Source organism: Taurulus bubalis, assembly GCF_910589615.1.
Source record: "Taurulus bubalis genome assembly, chromosome: 17".
NCBI classification, from domain to species: Eukaryota; Metazoa; Chordata; class Actinopteri; order Perciformes; family Cottidae; genus Taurulus; species Taurulus bubalis.
In genome coordinates this window covers 7,432,227-7,456,395 of record NC_136605.1, presented here as the reverse complement: position 1 = coordinate 7,456,395, position 24,169 = coordinate 7,432,227, and the positions used below count along the sequence as shown (strand labels likewise).

The 24,169-nt window shown below is 42.6% G+C and overlaps 2 protein-coding genes across 3 annotated transcripts; one reads left to right on the top strand and one right to left on the bottom strand.

The window, feature by feature from the left end:
• Nucleotides 1–3,573: 3,573 nt before the first annotated feature.
• On the bottom strand, nt 3,574–4,779 carry tob2 (transducer of ERBB2, 2; the record flags this gene model as incomplete). Its single annotated transcript, XM_079233791.1, has 1 exon — nt 3,574–4,779. One exon carries the CDS (start codon nt 4,777–4,779, stop codon nt 3,574–3,576), a length of 1,206 nt encoding a protein of 401 aa, XP_079089917.1.
• Nucleotides 4,780–9,961: 5,182 nt separating this feature from the next.
• Nucleotides 9,962–23,405, top strand: LOC306749880 (aconitate hydratase, mitochondrial-like; the record flags this gene model as incomplete). 2 transcript variants are annotated; one of them, XM_079233226.1, is made up of 18 exons in its annotated part: nt 9,962–10,033; nt 11,848–11,990; nt 12,440–12,698; nt 13,383–13,475; nt 13,697–13,855; nt 14,014–14,164; nt 14,353–14,457; nt 14,552–14,643; nt 15,165–15,270; nt 15,657–15,814; nt 15,984–16,057; nt 16,620–16,731; nt 16,940–17,122; nt 17,450–17,545; nt 18,183–18,374; nt 18,636–18,768; nt 19,599–19,720; nt 19,851–23,405. In XM_079233226.1, the coding sequence occupies 18 exons, from the start codon at nt 9,962–9,964 to the stop codon at nt 19,980–19,982; spliced, it is 2,382 nt and encodes a 793-aa protein (XP_079089352.1). In that variant the 3' UTR covers nt 19,983–23,405. The 2 variants fall into 2 exon arrangements, with proteins under 2 accessions (XP_079089352.1, XP_079089353.1); XM_079233227.1 differs by having other exon boundaries at nt 9,998–10,060.
• Between the last annotated feature and the right edge of the window lie 764 nt (nt 23,406–24,169).

The window sequence follows — 24,169 nt, the reverse complement described above, 5'->3', positions numbered from 1 at the left end:
TTCAATCTTAAATGTTAAACTTTACATAGAAAATAAACTTCTTTTATGTCAATGAAATATTCCAATGTGCAAAATAAAACGCACACATCGATTTAAGCAAAAGGACATCAGAATACAAAATTCTTTTTTTTCCTCTTCATTGATGTTCAACCCTGATTGTGGGATGGCCTGCGTTTAGAGTCGGTTTGCGGCACGTTAAACCCCCACTAAAGTGTTCTTTTCAAGTGTAAAACTAACCAGCGATCACTCTTAAAAGATGCGAGGGCCAAACAGCTTTTACAGGCATCGCTCACATCCTCAGAGCTCTCACCTCTAGAGCCCGATTCGAACGCAGAGGACATTTAACACACCGCGTTTGTTCAGCGTAATCTGACAAATATGAAAAGGAAAAAGTTGTCACTTGGACTTTTTGGACATGCAAAAATTCTCTTTAAACACAAAAAAAAGGATGCGCCGTTTCCTCTTTTCCTATTTTCCACAGGCCATCTCAACCAGGGTTGACTAAGAATCACATTCACAGCACATTCATTTCCTTAATCCTTCTGAACCTGCCGTAACACTGTCGTCCTAAAGAGGATATATACTGGATTTATTTTTTTATTGTTTATTCCCGGGTGCAGAGAGGTAGAGACCCCTTGAATCCTTCAGGGTAATTTAAATTATGGCATAACATTGCACTGGAGAAGTGTGAGCATCTGTGTACGCAAAGACAGTCTGGGATATGGCTATAGTGTCAGGACCAAAGGACCAGGCTCCTGGGGAGAAGAGACCCCACTGGGGAAAATAAATAAATGGAGGTGGGCTATATAATATGAGGGAGGTCAAAATACATCCGGGTTTAGCTACTCTAGTAGCCCAGAAAAAAAACAGGGAGTTATTGTTAATGTGAAATAGTTTTTCAAACCCTCCCCAAAAATAAATGAAAAAAACCAAACTGATGGACAATTATTCAGGAAAAGAGAAAGAAATAAGCGGGTGACTACAATATGCAGTGAATTCACAAAAAGGGTTAAATGGACATTGCACTGAAAAATATTTTTGGTTTAAATGTACTACCTATGGGAGTAGTGTTGTCAGGCTGCCCTGGGAGCACAGGAAAAAAAAAAAAAAAAAAAAAAAGTGATAGCCATCCTTTCCTACACAAACTCATTGTAAACATTCACATCTTAAGCTTCAAATCCAACTTGAAGAACAAATACATTTACCCGTCTTTTTAGACAAATGCTGCACAAGGTACAATACACATTCAATACTTTATTCTGTACATCTTTATTTTTGTCTCAGTTTGCATATATTCACGTTATTTTCTGGAAAAATAAGCTCCGCATGTAAGAAACTAAACAAAGAATCCAAACATAAGAACTTTGTATATACATATTCCTGGACTTGTCACGTCTTACTCATACAAATGTTAAGTGATCATTTTTGCAAAAACAAAAATATAGAAATATTGGAAATAAATTACAAAACATAAAACTATAAATCTTTCCCCTCACAAGGTGTACCTCTCCACCCCATTCCCCCTGAAAAAAAAAAGAAGAAATACAAACTTTCATGCATATGACAAGCTGTCACATTGCAAAACCAGCGTGCGCACAAGTCAAGGGTCATCGTATACAAAAACAGCGACTTGAAAACATTCAAGTAAACCGACAAGACTCACTGCACCTCCTCACCAGCCTGATGCACTTTAAATACAAATTAAGCTCCTGTTTGAATCTCTAAAGCATTTCATGATTGCTGAATTAAATGTGCCATTTCCAAACAGAGGGCAAAAGGAATGGTGTAAGCGTGCGCGGGCGACACTCCGCCTCGGGGAGCCCAGTAATAAAGTGCCGGGCAGCTCAAATGGACATCTGAGAGTTACCCTTCCCTGCAGTGACTAACCGACAATCACGTGGACACGGCTGGTAAACAAACCATTGTCAGAAACAGCGGCCTTCTGGAGACCTGGTGAACCATCCGATAAAGCGACAGAGCAGTGAAGAAACATTCACCCTTTGCATCTTTGTTCACAGAACTGGGGGAGAGAGGGGGGGGGGGGGCAACCTGAACTTTACGGTTCTGGTTCCAATTGCCGACAGTCACAGAAGAAATCACAAGAGGAGGGAGAGAATAGTGTGAGCCTTTGGCTTCAATACCATTTAAGCTCACCAGAAACGTGTTCTGGGTTTCAAAGCGTCGCTCTCTGAGCCAATACAGCCTGGTAGCCACAGAGACAACAGAACCCTCGAGCGGCTTCTCCCTCTCCGCCAGTCGTTTTCTTCTGTCTTCCCTTCTTTCTCTCTCCATCCCTCTCTCTCTCCCCTTCCTGCAGAGGAAAACCTCTCCTTCATAGTCAAAGTCATGCTCAGCCATTTATCACACACACTGCTGACTGGAATTGTGCGCATATTTATGGGTGTGCGTGCGTCTCTATTTAAATGCATGTGAGAAACCATAACTTGCATCCCAGTCTGTATGATTGAGGTATCAGCGCATCGTCGTCGTCTTAAAATACAAAGATTTACTTGTTTTCCCACATTCACCAAGGTCTCCCCGACCTTCCCGGCTGCAGTACCCCCCCCCCCCCCCCCCTCCCTCCCTCCCCGACAGATACAACACATTCCACTACATCACACTGCCACAACACCCCGATGCTCTCTCGCTGCTCGCTCCACTGCTCCCACTTCGTTTAAACTCGTGTCATGTTCTCATTCCAGATGACGATAAACCGCCTACGATAAACGCCGGCGACGACAACAACAGTGTCAAAACGTGCATGCGCACGAGTGACTTTCAAAAGGGAGCGGGCCCACCGTACAAACAATGAGTCTCTCCATCACGCTGAGCCACAACAAAACAGAGCAGGACAACACACACACACACACACACACACACACACACACACACACACACACACACACACACACACACACACACACACACACACACACACACACACACACACACACACACACACACACACACACACACACACACACACACACACACACACACACACACACACACACAGCAAAGTCCCCTCTCTGTATTTGTTGCAAGTAGGGCAGAGCAGATTGCAGAGCAAAGTGCTGAGCTTTTCCACAGCCGTCGCTCCCTGCAGGACTTGGCGAGGTCCTTTTTCACAGCATGACAGTGCAGTGCAAAATGGAGCTATACTGGAGCCGGGCCCATTAAACAACAAGTCAAGGGAGAGAAAAAAAAAACAAAAAAAAAACACATTAACATTCAAAGCAACAACAACAAAAAAAAAAAAGTAGAGATTGGCAACCACTCAAGGTAGAAAGGAACATAACCGACCAACCAAGCAACCAACCCCCCCTCCCTCCCTCCCTCCTGTCAAAGCAAACACACAGAACGTGATGAGTAACAGCAACGGACTACAGGGTGGGGTTGGGGGTAATGGAGGAACAAAACCAATCACAATAATTATTCAGTGGACGGTGTATTTTAAATCTTTGTAGTTCTAAACTTGTATTAGTAACAATTTCTTAGAAAACTGAAAAGATCTGGAGCATCATTGTCCACCCCGCCTCCTCCAACGACAACCGTTATCGTTACAAATGAGGCTTAGTTGGCCAGCACAACGGGCTGGAAGGACTGGCTAGGATATTGCAGGTTGTAGCTTCCTAAACCCTCGACAAATGGCGGCTTCTCCATGTAGGGGATTCCTCCGTTGCTGCCAATGATGCCCACACTCGGGGCTGGGGGAGGGCTGGAGAATGGGTCAAAGGACGGATGGGTGTTGAGACTGTGGGGGGGTTGGAATGGGCTGGCGAGCGGCTGCATGGGCTGGGTGTCAGCATCAAAGTAAAGGGGGCCCGGGGATCCTGGGTAGACAAACTCTTTGGCGTTGGGGGAGAGCTGGCTGGCGATGGGACCTCCGAGGGAGTGCAAGGAGAGAGACAGGGGCTTGTGCTTGAGCAGCTCCGGTGCCGAGATGGCGGTGGGAGAGCGGGTGAGCCTCCTCTGGGCAGGCGGTATGGCGGCGCCGGCGCTCGCCGCCGACCCGGCCCCGCTGCATTTCTTCATCTTGGTCGAGCCAAATTTTGTAGCGGCGAAGCTGGCGGTGGTGAACGTGATGGGCTGAGGACGGGCAGTGGGAAGAGCAGCGGGCGGCTGCTGGGCGGAGAGGTAGGGCAGCCCGCCGCTGGGGGGGGAAGGGGTAGAGGTGTTCGAGGAGTGGGCGGCGGGGTCGGTGGGCGTGCTGGAGCTCGGGTAGCTGAAGAGCCCGGGGCAGGACTGGGCCGACAGCGGTGTGGGTGAGCTAGAGACCGACGGCATGAGGGCAGGAGATGCCTGGCTTCCAATTGGCACAAACACCTGAGCGTCTGGGTTAAAGCCCAGACTCTTGGCCTCCTCCGCCTCGGCGTCGCCGTTACCCTCTCCGATCACGCCCTCCTCGCCGTCGCAGCCGAGGCCCGGATGGTCCTCCAGGTAGAGAACCTTCACGGCCCCTTTCTCCCCAATCTGGTAGGATACCTCGTACGGGTCAATCCACACGCTGAGCTCCGCGGGAACATTTGCGCGCACTTCCTCTGTGTCCAGTCCACTTCTCTTGGCGGCCAACTCCACCACGGGGTCCCTCGGGGCTCCCAGGTGAATGCAGCGGAAGGCAGAGCCCCTGAGAGGCGCTTCGGGGTACCAGTGACCCTCAAAACGAGAAATCAGTATCCTCTCCAGCTCCTCGCCGAACAGGTCAGCTCGACGCCGAGGCAGCTTGTTGTACAGGTAGGACACGATGAAGTTGAGGGCGACCTTCACCTCCAGATGCATGGCTGCACCAGGTTAGCACCGTCCTGGGAGCAAAGTGATCAAGAGGACGCTGAAAGTGAGGCAATGCAACTGTGACAAGGAGCTTTTCCTCTGGCTTATTGTAAAGTGTATGATTCTTTTAGTGTCACCATGGTAAAAAAAAAAAGGCACCTTGACGGCGGGGACAGCCGGTTGCAGGCTGTCTTTTGTCGTCACGAATATGCAACAATGTGGTCAGGTCCCAACTGTGAAGAAAAAGAAAAAACAAACAGAAGAAAGCTGTCATTTTACATGGAAAGAACCGGAGGAAGATTTAAGGACAGATGAAGGGAGATGGATCAAAAACCAAGCGGGAAGGACACTGCTATGTTTTTGTCTGAACACAGCACAAAAATATACCAGAACTTGCATATCAAGTGCCATTTGCCCATTGTGTGAACTATTTACATTTTTTCCTGTCGTTTTAAAAACAAACCAACAAAACACACAAACTTTCTTGCAGTAAAGAAATGCTGCTAATGAAGGCACTTTTTAAATCACAATAAAAAGAAACTTGTGAGATCCTGGTGGAGCGGTTTGGGAAATGTATTAGTTAAGTGGGACACTTCATTGATTTACATAATTATTTGAACGACACACTCAAGCCTCCATATAGGTCATTGCTCTGATGAAAGCAAGGAATATTCACATCTGCACGGATGAGACCAGTAAGAGCGTTACGGCTATAGAATACACTATGGATTGAGAACTTTCTATGCTGACCTGTGAGGGCAAACTTTGTGGTTAAGTGCTTTTGAAGCCATCATAACTAGATCCAGCTCACCATAATGCCTTTAGGAACAAAGTTTAAAAAAAATGTAAAGACATGATAGCAAAAATACTGTACATTTGTTAAATGTGTGATGAGGGGATCAGTTACCAAGCCTACACATGGTACATGAGTTTTTTTAAAGAGTGAGCAAATGAACTTACATCACCACTATTCTTGGTCAATAACACACAGCAAGTATACATGGTTAATATTTTGGTTTCATCGACTGCAAGATGTACCCACGGATGCAACAGATGCCGTGTTGTGGGCTTCATAAATCCTTCATAATCTGAATCCGATCCCACGGAGTGCCTCCTGCTTAATACTTTAACACAGTCACACAGAGGGCATGCATCACCACGCAGAGTCACACCGAAGGAACGATTACGCGCCGACAAAACTAAAACAATCAAACCACAAGACCCACAAAAGAAAGGTGTAAAATGGCAGGGCAGTTGGTCGACGTCACAGAACACCATTTCCCACCATGCAGTGTGTGCAATAACCCCCTCCCCCCATAGCCACATACACACGCGCACACACACACACACACACACACACAAACAATTCACTCACATTCACTTCCCCTGCCAGATGGGGCTTCGGTGGCTAAGATTAGGAAGACGCCTCCGATTAAAAGACAATTCTAATGTTATTACCAATAAAGCTGCACAGGCTGGATGCAGAGCTGTGGGAGTGACGGCTCAAGACAAGATTTACATTTCCCCCATCGCATGCAAAAGGTGACATTGAAAGCAAAGATGGGGGTCGGTTGGAATGGGCTATAAATAGGGCCCCATTTTGCGTCATTTATGGTGCAAATGCATCTCCAGCACCTGAGTTTAAAATGAGTAGAAGTGACTGCAGAAGGGTCTTTGAGCACAAGAGACCCCCCCAGTCCATCACCTGCAACAGCCATCATCATGAAAAACAACAACAACCTTGTGTGCACACACGCATGGCTAAGCTACCTACTGCTACATTTCTCATTATAAAAAGACAACAGCAGGATGCACAATATGGCCAATGTCATCCAATGACATTAAAGGAATAGCTCAGTAAATAGGTGCACGTGTGCTGCTTTGGGAGTGCAATCAATGCTCTAAATCACGAACCGCAGCCTGAAATTTCAATTTAAAAAGAAAAACATCCAAATCGCTCATGTTCATAAATCATAAATCCCCTCTGCTGTTCTCATGTTTGTATTCTCCACCTGCAGATTTGGGACACAGCTTGGAGTAGCTAGATTCATTTAAAACATTTCTTTTTTTACAAGCCTGTTGTTGCGGGTTCAGCGCAACAGCAGGATCTATCGTGCTATTTTTGTTTACATCGACTCATTATCAGAGCTGCAGATGTGTGGCACTGGGCGCTGCAAAGCATCCACTGCCTGAAGCACATCTACAGTGAGCTTACAAGTAGCACAAGCTAATGTGCAATAGATACACAGCAGATGTATGAAAGCAAAAGGGCCTTAAGAAAGAATAGAAGTGAGGGTTAAGCACAACATATAGAACCTGACTGAACGGTCGGTCGGTCCACACACACACACACACACACACACACACACACACACACACACACACACACACACACACACACACACACACACACACACACACACACACACAATATCATCATGATCTTTCCTTTTTTGTTAATAAAAAGACCCCTCACTTCAATTTGCTCCCAATAGAACTTTAAACAGATTGGTATTTTTAGACTGAATGGGGAATGCCATCTACCAGATGGCAAACAATAGAGGTAAATATGCAAAGGGGAGGGTTGAGATTGGAGAAATAGTCACCCAGGTCTGCATGTGTGATGACGAGCTCGGATAATAAGGGATCAGGGTCTACCTGGGCTTACTGCCATATGTCAGTCAAAAGGCACATGAGCAGAAAGGACACTGGCTCAGCTGACACCGCCGTGCCAAATTGTGCCTGTAAATTAAATGATAAGGCTAATTAAGTGGGGGAGCATCATATCGACCGGTGTGTACTCACTGAGCAACGAGAGCATCTCCTCGGCATAAACAAGATATACAAATGAAAAATACCCATAACAGCTGCACAGACCGCGAGAGGGTCACTCCGGCTAATATAACCTACATAACGGACTGAAACAAAAACAAAAGCGGAGCCTTCAATCAATGGCTGACACCAGTGCAGTCATTCATTTGAGTCAAGAGCGTTTTGCCAAGCAAGAAGACACCAACACTCAGCAACATGCTGCTGACAACGAACACGCCTTGTGTATTTGTAATAATGCCGTGCATTTTAAATCAAATGTACCCGTTTCATGCACCGGCTGACATGTAATCACTCACCCACCGTCACTGATGCGCTAGCTTGACTTGTACTCCTGCGTTTCTGTGTGTAATTCCCTTGTGTTGTCTCGGATTTCAAGGCGGGTGTGTCGTTGATTCGGATGCTGACCACCAGATATATTTCACCTTGTAGTAGTTGGATAACTGCCGCCCCAAATCTCAAATGGCCACGGGGTTTCACAGTTTGTCTCCAGCTGACAGTTTACATGGAGGGTCCAGAGAAACTTTACTGTTTGACAACCCGGCGTATTTATACAGGGTGACTCGCCCACACGTCCGTGACGGCAGGGACTACTTTCTTCATATTATAGTAGCTGCTGCTTTATTATTCCACAAAACGGCATTGATGCATTGTGTTCCCCTTTCAACAGACCATTAATGTCATCTATATGCACAGGACCTATATTATGAATAACCAGTGGACAAAAACAACAATAACAACAACAATGCAATAAAAAAGATAACTTCACTCACTCACCCCTTCCTAGACAAGATGTGAATTCATAGTCTTCCTCAAAAAACAGAGACGCAAAAAAATTAGAAAATGAGGCCGTTTTGTTTCCATGTTTACCTTGCAGGCCCTAGTTTAATTGGCGGAGGGATATTTGTAGTTTTCTGCGGTGCTGAACAATTTGCTAAAAATACAAGCGGTGATAGCAACAGAGTCTCCATTGGCTGAGATGGAGGAGGACCCACAGATTATTGGGCCTCATCGTCCACTCAGCAGCTGAAGAGACCTGGCTGTTACCAGGGGCTTGTGGGAAATGGTGTTATTATCACTCAATGCCGTGGGGTTATGAAAGTGTTAAATTATAAGACGTGCATCAGAATCAGAATCAGAATCAGAATCAGAACCATTTATTGCCATGTATGTTTTCACATACAAGGGCTTTGTCCTGGCGGGAGGTGCATAACATTTAACAATAAACATTTAACAATAAACAGAGTGCAATTAATTCATATTTAATATACAATTAAAGTTAAAATAAAGTGCACAGACAACAGATAACAGTAATTTAAGGTGGAATGTAAGTGTAATGTGAAAGGGACAAGTCGATGGTAAAGTGGGATTGCATTGAGTATTGAGTGATGGATTAGAAATAGAGAATATTATCTAAATATGATAGGGTTGAAAATGACACCAATGGAGCCAATGGTACAAAGTGTGCTTTTACAAAAGGGGCCTAAACAATTCCCAAATAAATTTTCACATTTGCTTAGTGTAGTGTCCTCCAGCCTATGTTATGCTTTCATGCGATTAGTGTCTAATATTGCATTCAACTATGAAAAGGTACTTGTTACATTGATATCAATATATATCATATTATATGTGATATCATGCTATTAATTGTATTATATTATAACTATGGTGTAGTTCCAGTGGTGGAAGAAGTATTGATAACTTTACTGAAGAAAAGAAGCAATACTACACTCTGTAGGCCTACGCAAATTCTGAAACTGACTGCAGTGGGGTAAAATGACAAAACCCTCCTCTGAAATTAAATTCAGTAGTATAAAGACACATAATTCAAATACCTAGTTTTGACTAGTGGCTTGTTTTTCTGCCTCGTCTATACATGTGGGAAAAGATTAGATATGAAATATAGATATTATTCATGTTATCAGGATACTAGCACATAGAAGAAGCTTAATAGAAAGATCAGAGAAAGACTGTAGGAAGGGAGGGAATTCAACTGGTGTTAATATCTCATCAATGTTTATGGAATAATAGCCAAACATTGTTATTATTATTATTATTAGTACTACTACTACTACTACTACTACTACTACTACTACTACTAATAATAATAATAATAATAATAATAACAACAATAGTAATTATAATTATAAGAATAATACACATATCATATTAATCACATATTATAATACATAATATAATACACATATTATTATATTAATAATGATACTAACAATATTTTATTAACATTGGCTTCATTGTACAATTTTTAAAAATATATATCTACATATATTTATATATATGTATATATATATTTTTTTAACCCAATGATAAAATAACGGGCTCCTTAAGCCGGTTACGTCACATGAGGGCGACACACTCATCTTTGTCAGTGAACAAAATGGCGTCTTACTGCTTAACTGTCACTAGGCTGCGGGTAAGAAATCGTTTATTTACTCTTTCAGAGTTTGTAAATTCCTTTACAAACGAGTACATATGTGACAACGGATACGTTGTGTCGTGTAGTAAACCCGCCGGTGCTGAAGTTTGACGAACGACGTGTAAATGTGGGCTAGCGCGCGCACCCCGCCGCTCGAGACAGGTCACGGTGTCCTCGTTTGACTCGCGACAGCGACCCACTCTAACAGTTATAAACTGTTTACCACATCATAGCAAACAATATTATATCGTGTAGTTGGTAATAGCAGTGGCAGGTTTGGTCAACATCAAATGAATAGTGGTTCAAACGGGCTGTCGGTGCTTCTGGTGTTTGCAAGGTGATCGCAAGGTTACGGAGAAAGAGGACGAAAATGGTTGCCAGAGGAGCGTGCTTGAGTTGTCTGAGTTTGTGATTTGTCATTAACTCATTCAACCAACATCTGTGAGAGAGCTGTTGTATATTTTTGTTCCATTTGAGGAGAATCGATAGACGATGTGTAAAAGGCCATAGTCCCAGTCCTCAGTCTCACCTTTCTCCTTCGTCACATGTTTAGTTTATTATTTGGATCTGGGTCGATAGGATATTATTGCATTGAGTTGACATTATATACAAACTATGCATTCTAACAGCTTCTTTATGAACCACTTGCACCTGTGGCCTGTTTCTGTCAATAAGTGTCTGAAACGCTGAACCTGCTGCCCAGTCGTGTGTTATGGTGTTGCCACTTTGCATTGTCAGAGTCCTTTTCTTTAAAGACCTTTGTTAATGTTTTCAACACATATAGGTTGTTTGACGAGGTGGAGAATCTCCTCATCTAGGCTTAATCTAAGAAAACCCTGTTCTTTACATTGCAAAGGACATCCCAAAATAAAATGCCTAAAAAATACAGACTGACTACATTTAGTTTATTTCTAATCATTGCTGGCCACCAAAAGTTAACATTTCCTGGCGCTATTAGGAGGATCTCTGAGCAGCATTTCCCACTGCAGCTGCTTTATTTACACTGATCTTTTTTTGTAGTTGATTGTGCTCGTCTGATTTACTTTGCCCGTTACCTTTAGTGCGTAGTAAACCGTTTACTGTATGAGACTGTCAGTAACAGCCTAGCAGGTCATTTTCTACCCCTGGAAATATGAGCTCTATAAACTTTCACCCAGTTCTTTCGGAGCACAGTGACTCCACTGAATGTCAACACTGAGGGTTGGATAGTAAGTGGGCATAGCATCTCTTATGTATTGCCTACTATCAATCATTGGCATGGGTATAATAATAATATTATAACGTGTTTTGCTGGTAGTGGCAAATTACATCAACTAATACAAATCACTCAAAAACTTTACAGTGTCCTGATTAAGTCAGTCTAATAAAGCTTGACATTGCACACTTGAAGTTGCTAAAATGTAGTCAATGTGGCTGTTATTTACATGACATACTGTGTGTTTGAAATTGGTTCTAGGATTTTAACAAAGTCCAGCAGGGCGTTTTTGTCAGCTGGTGTAGATAAAGTACAGCAGGATACAGAAATAACTGTATAATAAATGTGCGTTTTGATTTTAGATTTGAACATGGGTTGGTGCGGTCTCAGATGTGTTTGGGAAGTGAGTTCCAGGGACAGGGGGCAGCTATGGAGAATGCTCCCAAGTTTGAACTATCCTCACATGTCGTCCCATTCTTGCATAATTTAGTTGCCTCTGTTTCCTCTTTATAGTTATTTTATAACTACAAACTGAATGTGTTAGTCTTTAACGGCACAGTAAAACATTGTTTATGGTGTCATTTCTCAAACCTGTCTTCTGTTTCCTCTGTTCTAGCTCGCTCTTGGAACCGGGGCGAGGCGTTTGCATGTCTCCGCAGCCTTCAACGCCAAGGCCAAGGTGTCCATGAGCCGCTTTGAGCCCGGCTCCAGCATTAACTATGAGAAGATGCACGAGAACATCAACATTGTGCGCAGGAGGTCAGCAGTTGTCCTTCTCAGAAATACACATGAGCATACAGAGTCCTGGTTGATTACAGTTTGGCTCATGAGGAGTGGCTGGTGTTTATTACAGCTGCACAGTTACTCTTCGCGTTAACCACAATGTTGACTTGTGAGGGCCAGCGTGGCCTACGGAGCTAACTTTAGATGTCCTGGTATTTCTCCCTCACTGAGCTTACCACTTAGGAAAAGCCTTTTGTGTGACTGTTATATGACTAATATATGAACAGTTGACCCCCAAGTGTTTGCTGTCCTGATGAGTTTATTTTGGTGTTCCATGATTTTTGTCAAAGATGAGATAGAAGGACACTGCAAGAACACTTAAAATAAATGTGTATAGATATTGCAAGTAAGACTTATAGTATCTACAATTCATGTCCAGCACAACACAATTTTTACCGCATGTTTCTATTAATCCATGCCAACAGGCTCAGCAGGCCTCTCACTCTGTCAGAAAAGATTGTGTACGGCCACCTGGATGATCCAGTGGGGCAGGATATCGGCCGCGGCCGCACCTATCTGCGCCTGCGTCCAGACCGCGTGGCTATGCAGGATGCTACTGCTCAAATGGCAATGCTTCAGTTCATCAGCAGTGGGCTGCCCAAGGTGGCGGTTCCCTCCACAATCCACTGTGATCATCTGATTGAGGCTCAGATCGGTGGGCCTGAGGACCTTCAGAGGGCCAAGGTGAGGACATAGGAATGCAGTAATATTTTGTACATTGTAATGGCACAGGCATTAGTTGAAATTGTCATCAGAAGTAGGGTTGCAAAATTCTGGGAAGAGTCGAGGTGTAAACCTTTCTTGGAAAGAAACAGGAAATCGTCAAATAAAACGTAAATACAGGGGTTATCTATCCAGGATGTATTTAACATGTCATATGCAGATGTAAGCAATACATAGACAAACATATTCCATTAATTTACCAAATAAATCTTTTAATTTGTCAAATACATACTATGTGAAATGTATCATGTGGCGAGTTAGCTAGCTTGCAAGTTAACTGATTGAGAAAGGTACTTTAATGAATTTGAGCCAACAATGGGGGCTGTGTGAAAACTTAGGGTTTAAAGTGAGCAGATAATTTATTAATATATGTTTTACAATAAAGAATGGAATAAAATCCTCAATTAGCGTGCTCAATCAAGCTACATCAAACATAATAACAGTGTTAACAAGTTATAAAACATCTACTTTGCTTTAGTTTACTTTCTGCTGGTTAACTGAAATATCATGAAGAAATTGATTTTGTGACAGTTTGATCAAATTGTCTGTTGGATGCAGCCAATTTTATTATTATTTTATGGTTCCATCAAGGATACTCAAGGATCATATATGAATGTAACTCTTCCACATTTCACTTTAACACAGGAAGTAAACGAGGAAGTGTACAACTTTCTTGCCACTGCTGCTGCCAAATATGGAGTAGGCTTCTGGAAACCCGGATCAGGCATCATCCATCAGGTACAATACACTGATTTAATAATGATGCTATAAATAGCTTTTCTAATACTCGGAAATGTGTTACGCATATTGGTATTTCTCTAGGATGTTTGACTGTCACTTTCAGAATGATGAAAGTGTCCTTCCAGAAAAGTAGTCAATTTCAAATAGCAGTATATAGACATTGTAAATGTTGAGGGTAAAATGTGTGGCTGACTGTGAATGCCCCTTTATTTGGACAGATCATCCTGGAGAATTATGCTTATCCTGGAGTGATGCTGATCGGGACAGACTCCCACACTCCCAATGGCGGTGGCCTGGGGTCCATCTGCATCGGAGTGGGTGGAGCTGATGCCGTGGACGTCATGGCTGGAATCCCTTGGGAGCTCAAGTGTCCTAATGTGAGTTCTTGACACCGGAAATCTTGTAAATTTAATTTGAATTTCATGAGCAGGTTCAACCCTGTGCTCAACCACTTTATGTCTCCACGAATGTTTCTGTTCGTTTCTATCTGTTTGTTTAAACCTGTGTGCCTTTTTTCTTTATTTCTTTCCTTCAGGTGATTGGAGTGAAGCTGACTGGATCCTTGTCTGGATGGACTTCTCCAAAGGATGTCATCCTGAAGGTGGCTGGCATCCTGACTGTGAAGGGTGGAACTGGTGCCATTGTGGAGTATTATGGGCCTGGAGTGGACTCCATCTCCTGCACTGGTAAGGATGAGATGCAATACAAGACCTGAAACACTAGTGGAAGACATTCTTTGTGTTGAAAACTGAAAGTCAAAGACAGGAGACGGCTGAAACTAACATCATATCTTGCTTGAATAGATGGTAAATGTCTCCAGACTTTTGTGCAGTATGTTTTACTCCAAAGGGTAAAGTGACACTATTTTTTTCAGGAATGGCCACTATCTGTAACATGGGTGCTGAGATTGGAGCCACCACGTCCGTTTTCCCCTACAACCACCGCATGAAGACGTACATGGAGAAAACCGGCCGTGGAGGTCAGTCTCCTACTGTTAGTCTCTCTCTCTCTGTTTAGTCTTTATTCACTGAGTCTTACCCCCCAACTGTGTCCCCTTCTTCATGCCCTCTCAGAGATTTCCGCTGTGGCTGATCACTTCAAAGAGGACTTGGTCCCAGATAACGGCTGTGAATACGACCAAGTCATTGAGATTAACCTGAGCGAGGTGAGTCAAAACATTAGTCATGTACAACATTATTGTTGGCATGTCCAAATCCATCCTACATACTAATGATTTACTGTCGTACTAATAGTCATTGCATAGTGCTGCTTCAATAGTATAGTAGTTTCTGGAGAAGTCTTTCACCACCTCCCACAATTTATTTAATTATTTTCCAGCTTCGTTTGTGCATTGCATTGTGGGAGAATAATATCCATCAACGACACACTATATTTAGTATGTGTGAGGTATATTTGAGTATTATACTTTTAGTCACTTTTCCACAGTGAATACACTGCAAACCTACCCAGAATCAGGATGTTGAATGGATTTAAGTCCTACCACCATACTACATGTGAGACTAACTCATGGTGTCATTGCTTTAGGCAGCTTAGTTGTGCTTTTTAGTGTTCCTCTTTTTTCCAAATCTAGAAAACAATATTGATAGCATACGCAAACATGTCCCACGTTTACTCAAATTATGACCTTGCGGCATTAACCATTGAACAACCCTTCTCCTCTCTCAGTTGAAGCCCCACATCAACGGACCGTTCACCCCTGATCTGGCTCACCCGGTGTCTGAGATCGGAGCCACAGCTAAGAAGAACGGCTGGCCCCTGGACGTTAAAGTTGGTCAGTATTTCTTTGACAGGGCTGTATTATCTTACAATTGTCCATGTTTCTAATGATTTGTCTCGAGAAATTGGATATTTCTTTTTTTTTGCTCCTGCGAACTGTGTTGTTGATCAGATCACATTACAGCCCTGTCATGCCTGTACTGCTGAGTAAAATTTTATTCCAGTCATTTACAGAATGACTGACTAAAATATGATTATGATGATTAAGATGTGTAATTACAGACTTGCTTGTCTTTTGTGTCTTCTCCTCTTATTCCCCATTCCTATGATATACAAATGTAGATGAATTCTTCCAATCTGCCACTGTAACTGTGTACACATTCACTTTAGTTTTCTTGTTCTCAGTTTTTCTCTTACAAACGTTGAACTTGTCTCCTGCAGGTCTCATCGGCAGCTGCACCAACTCAAGCTACGAGGACATGGGCAGGGCGGCCTCCCTGGCCAAACAGGCTCTGGATAAAGGTCTGAAGTGCAAGGCCCAGTTCACGGTCACCCCTGGCTCTGAGCAGATCCGCGCCACTATCGAGAGAGATGGATATGTGAGTCAGAATCTTCCCAACATTGAACCAGTGACCCATAGCATTTTGGCAGCTTGTTTCCTGTATTTATTTTTTTTCACCAGTTTTTTCTCATAACACATTTATACAGTTGTGTGTGTTTGAAGATACAGGAAAGTATTTTGTCAAATTCATGTTGTCCTTCTTTCAGTCCAAGATCCTGAGTGATGTTGGTGGAATCGTCCTCGCTAATGCGTGTGGACCCTGCATTGGACAGTGGGACAGGTATGAACGTCATTTGTAATTGGCTAATTGTGCCCCACTAGTAAGCAGGGTCATGTCAGTTGATAAGTCTCTTCTACCAATGCTTTGGTCCAAAATATCTCCAATACAACCACTGGCCAGATTGCCATGACATTTTGCAGGAGTATTTCCTCTTTACCAACACTGGTTCATGACTGGATTTCTATTAAATGTACTGTGATATTTATATGAATACTGTTTCTGGTGACCTTTCCGCTCATACTTACCAGTGCGCCATTTAAAAACAACTTTAGACAAGAAATGTCAATCTAAAGAGAGAGATTAATGCTCATCAGAACTCTTGCAATTTTGGATGTTCGATAAACTTTCTTGTAGGATCAATCAGAGGCTAAATTACTTTCATATTGTTGCATGTAATGTACACTGCAGTCAGTAGGAGGCCTCTAATCTTGTAAGCTGATATGAAACTGGTGGCTCACCTCACAAAAGTAAAGTCTGAAGATCAAACGGAAAATTCCTCTGAGTGAATTAGGTTAGACACAATGCATCAGACTAACATGCTCTGTGTTTTGACTTTCTTCAGGAAAGATGTGAAAAAAGGAGAGAAGAATACGATTGTCACGTCCTACAACAGGAACTTCACTGCTAGGAATGACGCTAACCCAGCTACTCATGCTTTTGTCACCTCCCCTGAGGTAAGAAGTACTAAAGGTTGAACACCGAGCAAAAAACAAGCTCAGCCATTCATAATTACATGGGCATCAATGTACAGACTCATATTAGCTTATGCATACAGCAGAGTGGATGTGTGGAGGACTTGACGATGAAATTCTTATTTTGGTTCCCTGTGATGCCGTTGACATTTGCACACCCAAAATATGCCTTTTCTGTAATTCAATATAGATTGTCACTGCCATGGCGATCGCCGGGACCCTCGACTTCAACCCAGAGACCGACTACCTGACCGCTGCAAATGGAGAGAAGTTCAAGCTGGAAGCCCCCAACGGTGACGAGCTCCCCTCAAAAGACTTCGACCCGGGCCAGGACACCTACCAGTACCCCCCCGCCGAGAGCAGCTCAGTAATGGTATTTGGGATTTTGATTTATAAAAAAACACAGATACAGTATCTGATCCCAACAATCTGGACGGCAGCACAGCGCTACTAAAACAGACTTTTAGTGAGCTGAGCATCTTCTGTCATAAGCCAATAAGAGTTTAAACCAGCCCAAGAAACGGCATGATCAGGGCTGGTTCTGATTGAAATGGTGTCATGTGACAGTTTGTCGAGACAGACTTTTTTATTTTGGTGTATAAATAAAATTCTGTTTGATCTGGAAGTTGTTCGCCCTGCTATCTTATGAAAATATTCTTGGAAGAACATTTACATCTTACCCTGATTTGATGTTGTTCAGGTGAACGTGAGCCCCACCAGCAACCGTCTGCAGCTTCTGGAGCCCTTCGACAAGTGGCACGGAAAAGACATGGAGGGCATGAGGGTCCTCATCAAGGTGAGCAGTGAAATGGAAGGAAAGTTGTGGTGGAAAAGTGCAGATTACAAGACTTTTGCCACAATTTGCCCGTCTCAGACAAATTTCTTTCATCCGAGACTAAAACCCTTAAGTTAGCACAGAATCAGTGTTAATGCCATCCAGAACCCGTCCACAAGTTAAAGTAGTTCAAACACTTCATCATATTGTGAAGAGTCTCAGACACTACCACAGTATTCAAACATGCTTGATTTTCTAATAATAAAAAAAAAAACAAGTGATGGCAGACACACACATAAATACAGAATTATATTTTTATTCATGTTTCTTTTCTTAATCGCAACCGTCCTTGTGGCTCGTGTCCTTGTGGCAGTGGCACTGTATATGAATCTACTTTTTCACCTGCTATTTTATTTGATACCACATATGTCCCAGCTGCCCTTTTTATTGGGATTTGCTGACTGTAAGAAAAATGATTTTCCTTTTTAAAGTAATAATGAAAACGATAAATTAACAAAGGTCTGAATTGCTTTGCTAAAAGAGTGATATTATATTTCATTCCCTTTTCAACGCTTTTTAAAACTCCACTGAATTATATAAATGTTGTTGTGTCTAATAGCTGTTGTTTATTATCTGTTCCTTAACTTCCTGTCTCTAGGTGAAGGGAAAGTGCACCACTGACCACATCAGCGCTGCCGGGCCTTGGCTGAAATTCCGCGGTCACCTGGACAACATCTCCAACAATATGCTGATTGGTGCAGTCAACATTGACAATGATGGCATCAACAAGGTCAAGAACCTGCTGACAGGAGAGTTTGGAGGTGTGCCGGATGTGGCCCGCCACTACAAGGTGAGTTAGATGGGACGTGTCCGTTTGTGAACTGAACCTTTAACCTATGAACGCAGGATTTATTGCAGGACTGTTGTATTAGACTGCAGTAGGTTTAGCTAGGTGTACCTAATAAACTATTGAGTGTAGATTGTGCTATATTCTCATTTGTGTTGCATACTTTGTCCAGCGACCTATCTCCTCCTTGGGACTTTACTTGTCTTCTCTGTCCTCGCCCTGTCAGCAGTGAACATGTTTTCTTTGTTTAACTGTACAATCCAGGCCAATGGAGTGAGCTGGGTGGTGGTTGGAGATGAGAACTATGGAGAAGGGTCCAGTAGGGAGCACGCTGCCCTGGAGCCACGGCACCTCGGAGGACGCGCCATTATCGTCAAGAGCTTTGCCAGAATTCACGGTAGGTTTCAGAGCACAGAGAGAGAAAACATGCGAACATCATCTGCATCACTGCAGTAATGTGGAATTTTGTATTATGCCTTTGTTTTCTGGTAGTTCTGTGGACGGAATTTCAGTAAATCTGGCACAAACATCTACTCTGAGTCAAGAATCAACTGATTAGAATTTAGTGGTCAAAGTTTCACAAAACACATTTTTGGCCATAACTCAAGAATTATGACAATTTCACACAAATGTCAAAAAAAGGATGAAGTGGTGACAGTTACAGGCAGCAGTTTCTTAACTTGTATGGGTGGGTTCTAGAGCAAGCTGAGGATTATTTCAGCTTGCATGTTTACAGTCTGCCAGAATGGAAGGAGTGTCTAAGAGAGTCTTCAAGTTATCCTTCCAGTCCATTAGGGCCAGTTTATTACTGGAGGCTACATGTAGGTGATGTAGACAAAAGCCTGTGTGATCTTAGCGGTGTTGCTTTCATTTGTGTGAAAAGAGTTCCTCAGAACCAGAAGCGCATTCAAATAAATGCGGTTGCGTGTAGTTGATAGTTTGCATGTCGATATGCAAAGCTTTCAACATCATTTAGTCTTGACAAATAAGATTTCCAATCACATGAATTCTGTGTCAGTGGAACAGCTAATTCATCATGAGAACTTGAGCCGATCAATAACAACCAGAGACGCATGCTCACAAGCTTTATTCTCCACGACCTTGTATTTCGGTGTAACAGATACTCCTGACAGACAAGGCGCCCTTCTCTGGTTACCTGATGGAAGTACAGAGTGAGTTAGTGTCTTGCCATTACGTCTCATTTTTCCATTTGTTTTTCCTCCTCAGAGACTAATCTGAAGAAGCAGGGCCTGCTGCCTCTGACTTTTGCCGACCCCCAGGACTACGACAAAATCCGCCCTGATGACAAGATTTCAATCACTGGGCTGCAATCCCTTGTTCCTGGCAAGGTGAGGAATAGTCTGTCCAAATTAACCATTGATCCAAAGGACAGCTGAGTGTCTCTTAACATTACGTTGAAGATAAACTGGATCAATTATTGACCCATGATCTTGTTTGCCTCCTGTGTCCTACCTCCAGGCTCTGACGGCAGTAATCAACCACAGCGATGGCAGCCAGGAGTCCATCACTCTCAACCACACCTTCAATGAGACGCAGCTCGAGTGGTTCAGGGCTGGCTCCGCTCTCAACAGGATGAAGGAGCTCCAGTAATCGTTGGAGAGGAGGGAGGTGGGGCCTCTAGGGGCCACTGAGGGGCCTGCGTGGGTTAAGAAGGGGAGAAATGTGGGCCAAGAGAGGGGCTTCGCAAAGAGGAAGAGACAATGTGAACGGTAGATGGTAACCAGACTTGTTGGTGTAACTTTGGTCTATGTAGTCATGCTCAGTTAAAGAAAACACACACACACACGGTCGCTGTACAGATGAAAAGCCCACATACACACAAGCACGTACATGCACAGACAGGATTACTGTGAAAGCTCTCCCCGACGACAGGCAGAATTACACAAACACACTCAAACGATCACACATAACGGAAGCTTAGCAGTATGTGTCTTTAATAGGCGGCATCCTCAGTTTAACATCAGATTCAGTCAAGCGTAGTTGTTCATTGCGTGTTACCCTGCAGCGTTCAGCTCACTGTTTCATACACAGACGCTCATCTTTCTCTCTGAAACGTGGCGTTTATGCTCCAAATTATGTGAAAATACAGGTGGAAGCATTAACATGAAGGGTAATTCATTATCAGCTCCACAATATACACCCTTTTAATGGCCGTATCTGTCAGTGTACAAACCTGATTCAGCCCGTAAATTATTAAAGTTAGATTCATCGTTTGTCTCAATAGTTTCCATCCAAACAGCTCAATAAGCTCACTGTGTTGTTCTCGCATGAATGTTCTTCCCCAATTTCCTGCAGAACATCTTTCCACGAACCGTGATGAACTCCACTAGTCGTCCTTCCCTTTCCTCCTAGTAAGCTGCTAGAGTTACCATCATTGACTTAAACAAGCGTTTCCATGCTAATTGTAGTTTGGAGCCACACTGTAAACAATCTACCTGGCACACTTATTTACTGCAAGCAGATCCTTGAAATCACATCAGCCCCTCCACCGGCATTAGAGCCCAGTCTGCATCACTCAGTCTGAGACCTTGTGTTTTCATGCTGCTGCTGTTGCACTTTTTTACTTTGTGCGTACCCAGACTGCTACATTTCGGCCAACAGGTGAATCTGTGTTCACTCCCAGCTACTCTTCCATTGGTTATTTGCGCGTTCTGTCTTTTTGTATGATATAACACCCCATTGTGTGAAAACTTGGGACTAGATCACCCAACCACAACACATACTGCCATTGTGTTAGCGCTAGCCTTGCTATTTTCTTTTCTTACTGTGGTTTGTCCTGTGTGTGTGTGTGTGTGTGTTATGCATGGTTGTTTTTATTGGGTTAACGTCGGTCTGTGTTCACATCTGTGTGTCTCTCTTTGCTCATCCTGTCTCTCTTGTTGATCTCACCAGGCTGGTTCTTGCAGTCCAAACCAGAACCTGAAACGTTTGGGGACATAGGCTGTAATCAAATTAGTGTTGCCAGAAATCCCATTTCTCATGTACATTCTGGTGTACCACATAGATACAGGACATGTTCTGTGCCCATTATAAATTGCAGCACAACACTGTCCCAAAAATTCAGCTGCAGAGAAAGCGCTTCTCTTTGATAGTAGGTCTTTTGTCTCAACGTCCCAATGAAATCCTCTGGAACAACGTTTCTGTTATTGTGGTCTCTCTGTGTTTTAAAGTCTTTCAGTTTGTCCTCACCATCATCTGGAGTTGCCAGCGTGTGAAATTGCCTCGTGTAGCTGCGATGGGAGATGATATGATGTGTTTGTGTTCTTGGCATTGATTGTTTTTCTTCAGGTTGAGGTTCGGTCCTCCATAGCATGAGGAGGCCGGCTTTCTTCTTGCACACACTAACGCACAATCTAGTGTCCAGATGCCTGTACACTAGCACTTTGTAGAGTTAGGAAAGTAGTTTTAGGTGTGATTCGTCACGCTTCCTTTATCCTCCGCAAACCTTTTACGCTTCAGCGCTCATCTCTGTTGTGTGTGTGTGTGTGTGTGTGTGTGACTCTATATGACTGACATACATACAACTTGTTAGACGCATTATTGATACACAAGTTTTCAGACTGTAGAAAATTATTCAAGATCTTTTCTGGTTTTAAGTCTTGCCATGATGTAGACTAGTGTACGCCACTGAAACAGTCTGGTGAAATGTTTTTGTTGGATGGTTGAGGTCATTGTTGCGATGTTTTTTTTGCGTGAAATTACGCTGTTTAGCTCTCGTCATCATCTAGAAGTCTTTGAATCCGTCACTTCATTCGTCAGTGGAGGAAGACACCGCTTTAGATTGTTAATTACAGTTACTGAGGTGAATCCCTATGTACTAAAACAAACATGTGTAAATGATGTGATATATATAGCTGCACTTTGTGTAGGGGTGTGTACATAAATGATAAAGTCCTGATATAGATATATATAAAGAGCGAGAGAGCGCAAGTAACATGCGCTGCCGGTCGAAATGAGAGCTGTTAACTCCATTTGTGACAACTCGTAACATAACGTCATGAAATAGTGTCCCCTTTGTTGACCTATTGGTTTCACAAACCACTTTAGGATTGTGGGTGAAATTTAAAAGCACAGTTACTGGATTGTAGCGGTCGGTTGCTGCTTGGGCTGTGACGGTGAAGAGGGACTTGTAATTTCTAGGAAGGAGACTCTTGGTGGCTTTGTGTATATTTCGTAATCGTTTAGTTTTGTTCAAATCATTTTCAGGGTCAGAGGTGATTAGAAACTGCAGCAGCCCATCTTTAAAGACGTTTTGGACATTAATGAGTCCATGAAGGGGGTCATCTGTTCACAACATTTTGAGAGCCATCACGTTTTCATGCCCTCTTTCAAACCCATCACTTCGATGGTTAAACACTCCTCACCACTGTAACAGATTTACTGCCAAAGATGCCTAATGGAATATACTGACATGTTGAGAAGTAATGGTTATCCATAAGTTGTGTTTGAGAAATCAGCCATTATTGTGTGCGCTTTCAAATAAATCGCCCTGTGCATAATTCTCTGCTTCAAACGGGGTGTTGTTACCTACAGAATTCACCAGGATCAATGTTTATCGATAAAACATCTTTGAAAGTACTGATTTGTTTAATCCTCCTTTGTCCTCCGGCAGCACATTTAAAACAGCCGCATGTGAAGCAGTTCTGTGTTGTAAGATAATGCTTTGTTGTGCAGGAGTTTTAAAAAGCGCTACTGTAGAGTGACAAATCAAGTGGTTCATGAAGACATGCCCCTTGTGTCATTTTGTTCTCAGGTGTGCTCTGTTTGGTCAGGCTTCCTCTGACGCGTTTGACGACAATTTTACAACATGCTTCACTTGTTCGGATACAGCAAATAAATATGGAATATGAACATCTGCTTTATTACAGTGATGATTCCCCTCACACTCCGGTTTCAGCATTACACTTTTGTAAAGTAGATGATTCAAAATGCCTGCAGTTGTATTGCTTGAGAGATTGAAAATGTCTTGACATCAACAAAATAACCAGTAAATTAATAAAGATAAAGTTGTGAAGTGAATGTATTTGTAGTTTTATTTGCTCAATGAAATAATGAATAAGCTCATGTGATTGTCAGTCATGTAGTGTTACAGTTGATATACAGGCTTCCAGCAGCGGAGGAATACTTTTCTTCAGTTGTGGTTGCTGCCCTCATGTGCTCCTGAAGAACTCCAACTCACTGACATTCATTATCGAAACATTTTTTTCTATTATAGGAATGTTCATCTGTCAATGGCAGTTTCAAAACAACATCCACGACTTTGAAATATCAACATGAATGCGCCCATACATGTACATATGTCTCTGTCTACATAGATTCTGGGTATTATATAATTCTTTTTAACATTCATCAATGAAACTCCAATAAAGTGCATTGCCATACCAATAATGGACAATATCTACTGCACACTTAAAAGGGCATATGGAAATATGTGTGCGATCCCCTGAAAAGATTTAGGCTAGATACAAAATAAGCTTGTGGGGAAAAATATATATATATATTTGTAATTTTTACTGTTTATACAGTAGTAAATATAATACTAGTATGTAATGTTTCATGTCATTATGGGATAGACGTGTATAATTCCTATAGATTTTTTTTAAATATTTTTAGATCTGTAACAAGTATAGAAACCAAATGTCACGTTATGGCAATACAAATACACATAATCACATATATACGATAATAACAGACTGTATATAATGGAGCTTTGAAATTGTGCTTTGTAGCTTTACGATTTGCGACATGTCGTAAAAATGCATTGTCGAAAACCATCA